General features: G+C 36.1%; 1 protein-coding gene across 1 annotated transcript in view; it reads right to left on the bottom strand.

Annotated features, from left to right (window-relative positions):
• Nucleotides 1–10,357: 10,357 nt before the first annotated feature.
• Nucleotides 10,358–13,823, bottom strand: part of LOC140049894 (polyprenol dehydrogenase-like) — a 43,388-nt gene continuing 39,922 nt past the window's right edge. Inside the window, exon 6 of the mRNA XM_072094846.1 lies at nucleotides 10,358–11,827. Coding sequence (XP_071950947.1) covers nucleotides 11,630–11,827 — 198 coding nt within the window. The 3' untranslated portion in view covers nucleotides 10,358–11,629. The remainder of the gene's footprint in view (nucleotides 11,828–13,823) is intronic.

The following is a 13,823-nucleotide window of genomic DNA, read 5'->3' as shown; positions in this document are numbered from 1 at the left end:
TTGTTCTCTTGAGAGGTCATTCAACTGGTCAAGAAATGTTATTATGGACTCGGACATATATGGACATGATAATGTCATATCAGTACCATATATGGGCATATCACTACCATATTTGGTTACATCACACCATCACTAGTTTGATAGTGTAGACAGAGCTTTACAAAAGAAATCGATGCAACAAATATTCTCTACAGAAATCTTAATAACACAATTCCTCTAAGGTGTTTTAATTAACAGTATAAATCGTCTTTAATTGGTTCACAACATTATTACATTTCTTTATCCAATGAAAACGCAAATGACACATAGCACAGTGAACACACATTGATCACACCGTGTCTGTCGCCAGTGTAAATCAAAGTCTGCTGTAACTGTATCATTCAACAATAATAACAACAGCTTAAATAGAAGCTCTATTTCGCGCCGGTTCGTTATGAAACGAGTCTGCCAACGTTTTGTTATTAAATTATGATCGATCACATTATAACAAACGCTATTACAGTGTCGCTCTCCAATCAATGACGCATAAATTACGTAGTTACGTACGTACGTACGTACGTGAGTCTGCCAACGTTTCTGCTAACGTTGGTACCGGTATTACAAAACGGTAACGCGCTACGTTGGACGGACCTTGTAAAACGATAACGCGTTACGTTGGACGGACATTACTAAACGGTAACGCTTTACGTGGGACGGACATTATTAAACGGCAACGCGTTACGTTGGACGGACATTACAAAACGGTAACAAGTTACGTTTGACAGACTTACAAAACGGTAACGCGTTACGTTGGACGGACATTACAAAACGGTAACGCGTTACGTTTGACGGACATTACAAAACGGTAACGCGTGTTGGACGGACCTTGTAAAACGGCAACGCGTTATGTTGAATGGACATTACTTAAGCTTGGTTCCCACTAGCGACGAAACACAAGGACGTAACGCAACGCAAGTGAATTGACCATTCACAAGCGATGGCTTATTCGCTTGTGATTGCTAACTGTCTATAAACGCTTGCGTTGCGTTTACGTCCTTGCGTTACGTTCTAGTGGAAACCAAGCTTAAAGCGTGGTTCCCACTAGCGACGCAACACAAGGACGTAACGCAACGCAAGTGAATTGACCAATCACAAGCGATGGCTTATTCGCTTGTGATTGCTAACTGTCTATAACTTCGCTTGTCATTGGTTAAAACGCTTGCGTTGCGTTTACGTCCTTGCGTTACGTTCTAGTGGGAACCAAGCTTAAACGGTAACACATTAAGTTGGACGAACTTACAAAACGGTAACGCGTTACGCTGGACGGACATTACTTAACGGTACCGCGTTAGGCTGGACGAATATTACAAAACGCTAATATAATCAAGCTTTACGTATATATACATCATGCACTAAAGTGTGGTGCCCACTACCGACGCAACCTACGCAACGTAAGAAAATACCCTTCCAATCATTGTGTTTTCCCCCGCCTGCGTGAAATCAAACCTGCGATTTTTGCAGCACTGTTGCGTCGTCGGTTTCCACTTGTGATTACGCAATACATCACTTTGCGTCAATACGTCGCTGCGTTGCGTTCTAGTGGGAACCACGCTTAAAGCTTGGTTCCCACTAGGACACCAATCAAAAGCGGTGAATTATTCCAACTGTCACTGGTGATTGGTCAATTTGCTTGCAATCGGCCTTACGTCATGAGTTTGAATTTACATTACGTTTATTTTTTTTAATGACTGCAACCTTCAGCAATAATTAACTATCAATGTTGAAATCTTATTACTGTATCTTTAAAACATAATTATTCATAAACGAATTTTGTTAAAAGCAATTTTAATGTGATATCATCATAGTCTGACAGTTAATTCTAAAGTTCAGATTAATTACATGAAAAAAACCCACTGTTATGACGCAATATTTGATTTACTATTGTTAACAAGACCAATTAAATTGAATGTGGAAAACGTATAGTGTTATTATGGGATGTTGGGATTCTCGTTTGACGTCAGCTTCCATTGTAAGTTTGGGTTGTGGGTCTTCAACTTGCGTGATAAGACCATGGAGGAAATATGTATATTTCCTCCATGATAAGACAAAGTTGATGATCAAATTGTGCAATATTCTGTAAAGCTTGGTTACCACAGGACACAAGCGAATTGACCAATCAGTTTGAATAATAAATCGCTTTTTATTGGTCAATTCGTATTCAAGTCTTTTTTTTCAAGTTTTTATTAATCTTTATTGTTCATGTTTTTATTGGACAGGTCTTCTTTAATATAGTTGAAAGCTTCAGGGTCTTTAATTGGAGTGAACTAATAGTTCCAGGGGTCTTTAATTGGAGTGCACTAATAGTTCCAGGGGTCTTTAATTGGAATGAACTAATAGTTCCAGGGGTCTTTAATTGGAGTGCACTAATAGTTCCAGGGGTCTTTAATTGGAATGAACTAATAGTTCCAGGGGTCTTTAATTGGAGTGCACTAATAGTTCCAGGGGTCTTTAATTGGAGTGAACTAATAGTTCCAGGGGTCTTTAATTGGAGTGCACTAATAGTTCCAGGGGTCTTTAATTGGAGTGAACTAATAGTTCCAGGGGTCTTTAATTGGAGTGCACTAATAGTTCCAGGGGTCTTTAATTGGAGTGCACTAATAGTTCCAGGGGTCTTTAATTGGAATGAACTAATAGTTCCAGGGGTCTTTAATTGGAGTGCACTAATAGTTCCAGGGGTCTTTAATTGGAGTGCACTAATAGTTCCAGGGGTCTTTAATTGGAGTGAACTAATAGTTCCAGGGGTCTTTAATTGGAATGAACTAATAGTTCCAGGGGTCTTTAATTGGAGTGCACTAATAGTTCCAGGGGTCTTTAATTGGAGTGCACTAATAGTTCCAGGGGTCTTTAATTGGAGTGAACTAATAGTTTCAGGGGTCTTTAATTGGAGTGCATTCTATCATTTGAATTGTCTTTTTAATCGGAAGTAGACAGCATGAATGCATTTATGATGGAACGACGGTCGATTGTACTAGTTTTAAGATAATTTGACGGCACTAAAGTAATATCAATTAAGAGAAATAGAGTATATGAATTTCAATTCAATATAGATATGAATTCTCATAAAAACATATTATTTTGTTTGCAAATTGATCGACAGAGCGGGTTATACGTGCCATGTGCGTCATATAGTTGATAGAAACCGGGTCAACATTAAATTTTCAGAAATGTATCAATATTGTAGAAATTAGATATGTACGATCCGTAACGAAGCTATGGCGTCAGTGTGACGAGTAAGTAAATATCCCGTCATCACAATAAAAGCCTTTAATTAGCTGTTGCCGCCTCATTAATCATTAATTAATTTGTATTACCAACAACATTTATGAAGTATGAGTATTGTAAGTTCAAGGTCAAACAGAAAACATTACTGTGCTTCAAGTTTAAATACGGGAATCAGTAAAGAAGAATATAACGTGTAAAACGTATATTAGGCCTAAAGGTGATATATAAACTGTATAAAGCTCTGTCTACAAACTTTATGTGACAAAACAGTGTGATGTGCCCACATATGGTAGTGATATGCGCAAATATGGTAGTAATATGACATCATCATCATATGGGCAGATCACATAAAGTTTCAAAATTCCAAATAGCGTCTAAATAGAGACTAAATTAGTTAAAGATACACTTTTTTATTAAAAAAAAAAGAAAACAAATCAACAAATAATGACCACAAATTGAACAACAAAATTCAAACAAAAATAACAACATTATGATGCTGAAAATAGTAAAAAAAACAAAAAAAAACGTTCGAGCATGTTGGTCCCTATTTAGAATAATTTATAACTGTTTCAAACTCAAACGGGCTTGAAACGAACACAAACCTATTGAATATTATAATGTCATTATTTTTGTCTTTAGATAAAACATATGACGTCTCACATGACGTGCACGCATGCGCATATTAAAATGGAAGGAATCCGTTTTAAGCTTGCTTGGTTCTATATAGATATAAAGGCCAACTCGGACAGCGTCATATGACGAGGCCCACGACGAGACGAGTCGTCTTAAGCGCCGGGCGTAGATGTTAGGTCGTCGAAATAACCAGATCTATGCTGGGCCCAATGTTCATATGTATTTTATCTAAAGCTTGGTTCCCACTGGAACGTAACGCAAGGACGTAAACGCAACGCAAGCGTTTTAACCAATGACAAGCGAAGTTATAGACAGTTAGTCTTGTCTTGCGTCGCTAGTGGGAACCACGCTTAAGCATGGTTCCCACTAGCGACGCAACGCAAGTGAATTGACCAATCACAAGCAATGGCTTATTCGCTTGTGATTGCTAACTGTCTATAACTTCGCTTGCCATTGGTTAAAACGCTTGCGTTGCGTTTACGTCCTTGCGTTACGTTCTAGTGGGAACCAAGATTAAAAGACAAAAATAATGACATTATATTGAACTGTGTATTGGGAATTAGGCAATACCCAGATACCCGTTCAATCTTACCTATAGAAATTAAACCCAAAAGCTGTCGATCACAAATCGCAGATTATATTCGAAGTTCTAAATTAACCTAGTTCAAGATATAGGATCAAATTGCTGTATTAACTTAACCTAATTAATACATACGGTAAATACTCGAAAATCGAAAATAAACCGTCATGATTCTATGTGCAATTACCCTGATGAAGTTTGTGTTTATCTTTCTTTACATTTGATATTCTTTCCAGACAGAAAGTAAACTCCAGTATTATTTGCTTTAATTTACGTCTCACATGACGTGCACGCATGCGCATGTTAAAATGGAAGGAAGCATCTGTTTCAAGCTTGCTTGGTTCTATAGATATAAAGGCCAACTCAGACAGCGTCGTGCGAGTTCTGTCTTGAGGAGGTAGCGTCGGGCCTCGTCGTACGACACTGTCTAATTTGGCATTAAAGCTTGGTTCCCACTAGCGTCGCAACGTAATGCAACCTACGCAATGTAAGAAAATTCCCTTCCAATAATTGTGTTTGCCCCCGCCTGCGTGAAATCAAACCTGCGATGTTTGCAGCAATGTTGCATCGTCGGTTCCCACTTGTGATTACGCAATACAGCACTTTGCGTCAATACGTCGCTGCGTTACGTTGCGTTCTAGTGGGAACCACGCTTAAGAAAGCCGGCTTATATCGGTTCCCACTTGGATGCGCGCAACTAAACGACGTACGCACAACCCAAGTAATTTAACCAATCTAAAAAAAACCGATTGATTATCTGAACTGTTGCTCGTCATTTGCCAACTTTCGTTGCGCTTACGTCCTTCTGTTGTGTTTCTAGTGGGAACAAGACTTTAGGATGGCGAAAACGATTTTATCATTTAAACGATACTTGAAAACGCTAACATAGGAATTGGATTATCAATGGTTGGGAGAGTAATGTTAATTATATGTCGCTTTATGATGCCAACTGTACGTTCGGCATACGCAATTATCGGTACATACATTATATTTGATTCAACTGCTGCAGGTTCATTAAAACTATTCTGATGCGACATTAAGTAAACTAAAACCGTTGGAAACCTAAAGCCAAGTATTATTCATTCAGCGTGTTCTGGTGACGGCTCTGGGGTCATTTTGACCGAATATTAGAGTTCATATTAGTAGTAAAACACCATTTAGAAAACATGCGCGTTTACAAGCTCAAGTATTATACGTATGAAACGCCATATGTGCCAGAATATTTATCTATTTAATGGTATTAAGTCAAAACTCCGTCTAGAACATAGACTACTAATAAACGTGTATTTACAAACGCACACATAAGCTTGGTTCCCACTAGAACGTAACGTAAGGACGTAAACGCAACGCAAGCGTTTTAACCAATGACAAGCGAAGTTATAGACAGTTAGCAATCACAAGCGAATAAGCCATCGCTTGTGATTGGTCAATTCACTTGAATTGCGTTACGTCCTTGCGTTGCGTCGCTAGTGGGAACCACGCTTAAAGCTTGGTTCCCACTAGCGACGCAACGTAACGCAACCTACGCGACGTAAGAAAATGCCCTTCTATTCTGAAGCTTGGTTCCCACTAGAACGTAACGCAAGGACGTAAACGCAACGCAAGCGAAGTTATAGACGGTTAGCAATCACAAGCGAATAAGCCATCGCTTGTGATTGGTCAATTCGCTTGCGTTGCGTTTACGTCCTTGCGTTACGTTCTAGTGGGAACCAAGCTTAAAGCGTGGTTCCCACTAGGGACGCAACGTAACGCAACCTACGCGACGTAAGAAAATACCCTTCCAATATTTGTGTTTGTCCCCGCCTGCGTGAATTCAAATTTAGATTTTTGCAGCATCGTAGCTTCCCATTTGTGATTACGCAATACAGCACTTTGCGTCAATACGTCACTGCGTTGCGTTCTAGTGGGAACCACGCTTTACTCTACTAGCCTCATTCTGTATCTTTAGGCCTATTGTACAGTAGAATATAGATTCCAAGATTTGATGAAATTAACTATGGTGTCTAGCCTTTGTGGTAATAATGTGACATATTATTATATTAGATTCAAATAAATTAATGTTATGAGAAATATTACAGCATAAAGAGATGTAATATAATAAAAGTGAAGAAAAATAAAAATATGGTTTATAATAGAAAAAAAAAAACTTAAGGATGAATCGATATACGGACATTTTTTTTGGAAATGCTATAGCTTAATGCTATAAATTATCATTATTTTATGTCAACACGCATTATATAAAGCCGTTATTTAAATTGCAAATAATGACAAATCAGGGATTTAATTGACAGTCTTGCTTGACAGGTACTTCACGATTAATGTCATCTTACTTGTGATCTGCCATTAATCTCCTCAGTATTTTTATCGTTTTCCAACCGTAAATACCTTTTAAATAATTAGCTAGCTTCTTCTTTCTTTCATTTTACGAAGACTTGGATGAGCCGAAATACACGGTCTGTTGCCTATTCTCATCGCTCTTAAACGGCAACTCTTTGACAAAAAAAATTTAAATCTTCTTCCATTTTAGCTGCACCAAAGCTTTGTACTCACTAGAGATTCAAAGTAACGCAACCTACGCAACGTAAGAAAATGCCATTCCAATAATTGTGCTGTATTGAGTAAATTACTCTGCCCATGGACATGAAAATGTCATATCACTACCATATTTGGGCACATCACACTTATTTGTCACATAAAGTTTGATAGTGTAGACAAAGCTTTAAGTTGGTTACCACTAAAGCGTGGTTCCCGCTAGCGACGCAACGTAACGCAATCTACACAACGTAAGAAAATGCCCTTCCAATCATTGTGTTTGCACCCGCCTGCGTGAAATCAAACCTACGATGTTTGCAGCACTATTGCGTCGTCGGTTCGCATTTGTGATTACGCAATACAGCACTTTGCGTCGATACATCGCTGCGTTGCGTTCTAGTGGGAACCAAGCTTAAGAACGTAACATTGCGTGTCAAAAGTGTGAACACCGTGTCTTGCGCACGTTGCAAAAGTGATGATTCAACGTTTTCTAGTGGGAGCCAACAAGGACACACACACGGGATGTACGCAACACAATGTCGTACACGCACAAAAGAAATTTGACCAGTCATAGCATCACGAAATCGAAATGTCCTTATTCTTCGCGCCAAAGAACGAAATTAAGGACATATCGGGTTATTTTGAAAGATAGTAGCTTATTTTACATAATGAAATCTATAAATTGCCAATTCATTCGCTTAATGTGAAACATACTTTAGTAATTTAATGTGTTGTCACAAATGATAATTGGTTTCAAAGCGAGAAAGTACAATTTGCTATTTAATAAACGAACGCTATATATTAACCTTTACATACCATTACAACTAATTTCTATAGATACAAATTGCCTGATACACATACGAATGCTCTACTCCACTAAAGCCATATAATTCAAATGGAAGAACGTCATCCTATAAATACTAGAGCGACAACACATTTAATGGCTGTCGAGTCGGCAAATAACAAAGAATTCGATATGAAATATAATTTCAATTTTTTTTGCATTCCGCTCTAAACCTTCACGATAGCAGCAACAGTACACAGGTTGGTCTTAATGCTATGCAGCCACAAACACTTTACGCGAAGGATGGTTCAATTCCGTTCCAATTCAAACTTGAGGATTAATATTTTTTATTTTTCCAGAAATCAAATTAATATGCATCAATATTGAACAAAGCTTATCGAGAAAAATAATATGATGCACTGAGAATAGTTACCATGGTAACGCATTTTATGTAAATTAATCGAATTAACGGTTTATTGCACTATATTGAAAGATGTAGAACAACCGCAGTCACTATATGATTGAAAAGGAATTGAAAGGGATTTTCCCAAAGAGTAAGATAGTTTCAAATACTTCCTAATGTGTACATCCTCTGTCTACACTTTACAAAAAAAAAGCATTATGCACCCAAATAATGGTAGTGATATGCCCAGATATGGTAGTGATATGACATCATCATGTCCATATATGGGCACATCACAGTTGTTGTCACATACAGTTTGATAGTGTAGACATAATTCAATTCAATTCAATAAACATTTATTTACAAAATCTGAATACATAGGAAAACAAGAAACAGGATTGTACAGAATTATAAAAATAAGTTTCATAAAATGAAGGCAAAAGCCCTGAAAGATGTTGGGAAACATCTTTAGTTGGGTGAGCCTTGACACAAATAAATAAGAAAAGAAATGCATTGTAGAAAATAATAATAAATTTCATAATCTAAAGTATGAATAACAGAAAAACAAATAAAATCAGTTAGTACTGCAGAACGAGACATGACCGATTAATAAACATTTAATAAGTAGAAAAGGTGTCTTTTTTTAATTTTGAGAGAAGTATCTTAGGGGAGGCAGATTTTAGGATGGAGGGTGGTATAGGTTGTTCCACAGGGTGGGCCCAGAGTATCGAATGTTGGAAAGAATTTGTTCTATGGGAAGGTATAGATAATTTATTTTTAGTACGTGTGTGATGGGAATGAAAGGAGGAATTGGAAGTAAAAAGATAACAAAGATGGTAAGGAAGGATGTTGTTTAACTATAACTATAGTTTAATTAAATTAAATTATATCACGAAATGGTAACATATACACTACTGCTATGTAAAAACATACAGACTTCGAAATAATTCAATAATCCCAGCCTTTCTTAAAGTAAATCCGACAAACTGTCTTGCAAACAAATAACTTGGTCGACGAAATTTTAATGTGTTTTCTAACACAGAAAACATAAGCCTAAAGGCCCGTACATTGATAAATATGTATTTTTCTTACATTGAACAAGAGAAATTAGAAAAGTTTTCATTGTAGAACAATAGGATAACCATTTGACGAAATAAAATTATCAAACGTCTAATCAAATGACGTCATGATTAGTAAGAGTAATAATATCGTGACAATACAATGATCTATACATAAATCATGACATCATCATTAATTTGGATTTTTTGAAATATTATTTTTATCAAAGAAAGCATAAACGGTTATTCTATAGTTTTGGGATTAGAACTTGTTTAATTTCTAAAAGAGACAGAAATGTTATTTGCACAAATGTTATTGACATATTACACTGAAGCTAGGTTTGGATTTATTGTTTTCAAACGGACATTAAGCCGATGGTTGACAATTTATGTTCCCATATCCTGTTTGTTAATCTGCAGTTTGCATGTTCCGAATCATACAACCACATTAACGAAAATGCATATGTTTGTTAATGCGTATACGTTTGTATGTTGGGAATTCCGCAGTGTAAAGGCCAATTTACACAGACAAGCGGTAACGGTTATAAAAATATAGAAATCTATGTTATTTCAATATGCCCATTTACACACAACGCGAAGCGGACGGGCAGTTTCCGCTCAGGATAGATACAGATTCTACGTGGGACAAGCTACGCGGTTTTCCGCTTAACATTACCGCTCGTCTGTGTAAATTGGCCTTAAAAGTTGTATGTATAATCTTCGAGTTAATTCTCACTATCTGTAGGATTTCAAACAATATCCTAGTACACGGGTGGCGCTTTACGATTTAACATCCGCAGTAACTAATGGTCTGTGTAAATTGGCCTTAAAAGTTGTATGTATAATCTTCGAGTTAATTCTCACTATCTGTAGGATTTCAAACAATATCCTAGTACACGGGTGGTGCTTTACGATTTAACATCTGCAGTAACTAATGCACTGTATCATTATAAATATGTAATTTAATATAGATTTTGATATTTTTGATACTGAGTAATATATATTTATATTTCTTATTATCTTATGTATGTACAGTTGATAAGCTAGACTTGCTCCAAGTCTGTATTTATTGTCTTTTTTATGTCATTCCACACGTCGTCGTTTTGATTTGTATCCAAACTCAAGAATTACACGTATGAAACGCCGTATTTGCAAAAATATTTATATTTTTACTAATATTAAGACAAAACTCCGTCTGGAGCCCAGACTATTGATAAGCCTAACAGAGGGCTTAATACTGTTTTAATGATTGAATGGACTACGAAAGATTAAAAAAAAAAATTGGTGCTAAAATTGTCACTAAGCCTTTAAAGTATATATATAAATATATTTGTTTACTACAGTATTAGTTTTGAAACATTATTTGTAAAATATTCTGGTCTTATCGTGTAGCATAAAACGTTGCAAAATCTGATAGAAACAGATCAAACTTTTTTCCTTTCTCAGTTTCGTTGACATTTTACACAGTTGACATCAACTACGGAACTTAAGTATCTCTGTGCTTCAACGTAAATGAGTTCTGAAGGAGCATTTCCCACCATGAATTAATTGAAATTCTTTGAAAGCTATTAACGCATCATTAAACATTATATTAGCGAACAGCTCATGGAGCGAGGTGTATCTGATTTGATTAATTCCATAAGTGCTAACTACTGTTGTTATTACGACACGCGCAGTAATAACAACACAACTTTATTTTAATATCAGAATTACCATTCTATAAATGGTCAAAGGTTATTAGTATAGTACTGGTGACAATTAGTATAGTACTGGTGACAATTAGTATAGTACTGGTGACAATTAGTATAATGCTGGTGACAATTATTAGGCCTAGTACTGGTGACAATTATTAGGCCTAGTACTGGTGAAAATTATTAGGCCTATAGTACTGGTGACAATTATTAGGCCTAGTACTGGTGACAATTATTAGGCCTAGTACTGGTGAAAAGGTTGTATAATGGTAGTGATGGTTGGTGGTGATGCTGATCAAAGAGGTGGTAAATGTCTGGTGAAGAGGTGATGGATGTCTGATAAGATGTAACTGGAAATTACTGACCATTATTAGAGAGGAGCCAGTAGCTGAATTTATGCAATGAGTTTGTAGTTCTTTGAACCATGGAAATGTGTTATCATCTCTGAAGATTCTAATTCTCCAAACCTCTTATATGATTGGACCTCTAAACTGTTCTCTCTTTTCTGGTTTAACAAGACAGTCTCATTTTGAAGAAACTTTCTTAGATTCGTATTCCTAATCATGAAAAGTGTTCCTTTTCAGTAACTGATGCCAATTCTATACTACGATCCAAAATTTAATGTTGAAGAAACTTGCTGATATTGAAGTTCCTATGGTCCCAAAGCTCATTTTGAAGATTAGATTCCTAATCATAAAAGAGTTCTTTTTCAGTAACTGATGCCAGTTCTATACTACGGTCCCAAAGCTCATTTTGAAGACATTTATCATATGTTCTGGAACTGGACTTTTCTGCTACACAATTGGCAAAATATAAACCTCCATTTCCCTCTAGTTCTGTTGACAGAGCTACGTAAACTGATGTCTCACTTCCTTCTTCTGGTGTCTATTAAGAAAGAAAAGACATCATAATGATAATTTGAAGTTGGCACTGTTACTTTCAAAAGAACTGCCCCGTGGAAGAAGTTAAGCCGAAAAGCAACATATTTTAAGTTAATTTATAAAAAATAACTTTTCGGTAACTTCAGAAGTTACTGTATTAACAATATTTTGACAAGCAACTTTGTTACATCACAATGAAATCTTATGAATATGTACAGTGTACATGTAGAAGTTTTCGTGCTTGCCTTCCAATCCCCAAGGTCCAGGATTCAATCCTGACTTAGTGTCAGGTTTCAATCCTGACTTAGTGTCAGGTTGCAATTCTGACCTACTGTAGTGTCAAGGTTTAATCCTGACTTAGTGTCAGGGTTCAATCCTGATTTAGTGTCAGGGTTTCCTGACTTAGTGTCAGGGTTCAATCCTGACCTAGTGTCAGGGTTGTAATACACAATTCCACTCTCTAAGCCTCAAATGAGACTTTGTTTATAAGCACAATAAGTTGTTCTCTGTTGGCAGTGTATGAAAAAACATTATTTTCATACTTTTATTTTCAATCATACATGATGTTATGAACAGGTTATATTACAACAAGCAAGTCTTTGAAACACCAAAAATGAAAGAGAATACTGCAATCAAAAGAAATCAAGACTTTTTGATATCACAAAAAGAGACATGCCTCATATCAAATGTCATATATAATTAATTGTAAGAGTAGTCTTGTGAAAGCCTGAAGGCAAATTTGCAATCTGAAGACATTCATCTGATGTCCAATGCCTAAATTAAAACTGAGTAGCAACCATATATATACTTCACTATAAAAACATTCTCAACGGTCTACTTTAATTGGCTTAGAAAGCACTCAAAGTAATATCAAATATTCTGGGATAATACTGAGGTAATTCAACTTTTAAGATAACCAACATTGTTGTTGAAAGAATTAAGTTAAATACCAAATCATAATGTGGGTTACATACAACTTTGTAAGCACAAATGTCAGAATTAAAGAAAAGTGAATTGCAGTTTATTTACTTAGTGCCAGGCAGTGGTTTCCCTTTGAATTAAAGAAATTACACAAACAAGAAATTCCATAGAATTCGAGAAATCTTCTCTTCAAAACTTTGTGTCTTGTCGATACGATGGTACGAAAAGAAATGATGACGGTATTATGTGGGAGTGGTCCCACGAGAGGGCGCTATAGCAGACTGTCCCATTTATCATGGAGGTGAGCTACCGCAAAATTCTTCTTTTCTTCTTCGTGGAAAAGGTACATCGGGTATATCCAGGTAAGCAGGCACGATATAGACGGCAAAATCAGCACTGTGATCATGCTACAAGAGTTGTCAAAACATTATACATTATCTGTTAAAACTCCTAGAAAGTAGGAAGCCTTTTGCCATTTTTCCCCTGACAGATCCAATTTGAAAATACTTTATGTGACACAAGGTTGAGCACAAGCTCATTTTAATAATAATAATTCTGTATACATTATAAACTAGGTCTATTCACTATGTGAACATGATGTTAAACTTTACAATAACAATTCTTCTCCCCTATCATGCTGCCATGTACAACAAGGACTGGATGGATAAAAGTGAATTTTCATTAGGGGAACAATTATAATTAAACATGGTAATCTTACCTTTGTACATTACAAGCAATTACTAATAATTGGCTTAGACTAAACTAATCACAAAGTAATTAGATCTTGCAAACCAATTGAATCTATTTATCAATAAAACATTATTAGAAATAAACAGTCTATTGTAGTTTTTTAGTTCTCGCTAAATGTTTATTCCAACAGTTTGGAGTTACTAGTAAGAAATTACTGATTCATTGTATTCGTGTTTCCATGGCGATTTCTATGGCGATCAGAATATATCACACAATCAACCACTTAAAATTGCACAATACTACCGGGTATTTATATAATCCTCAACAGTAATTCCACTTGTTTAGAAATTATGCGATAATTAACAGCGATAATTAACAGCAGATTTTGT

The sequence above is a fragment of the Antedon mediterranea genome, chromosome 5 (assembly GCF_964355755.1).
Source record: "Antedon mediterranea chromosome 5, ecAntMedi1.1, whole genome shotgun sequence".
NCBI classification, from domain to species: domain Eukaryota; kingdom Metazoa; phylum Echinodermata; class Crinoidea; order Comatulida; family Antedonidae; genus Antedon; species Antedon mediterranea.
The sequence above is the reverse complement of the archived record's forward strand: the minus strand, read 5'-3'. Positions and strand labels throughout refer to the sequence as shown.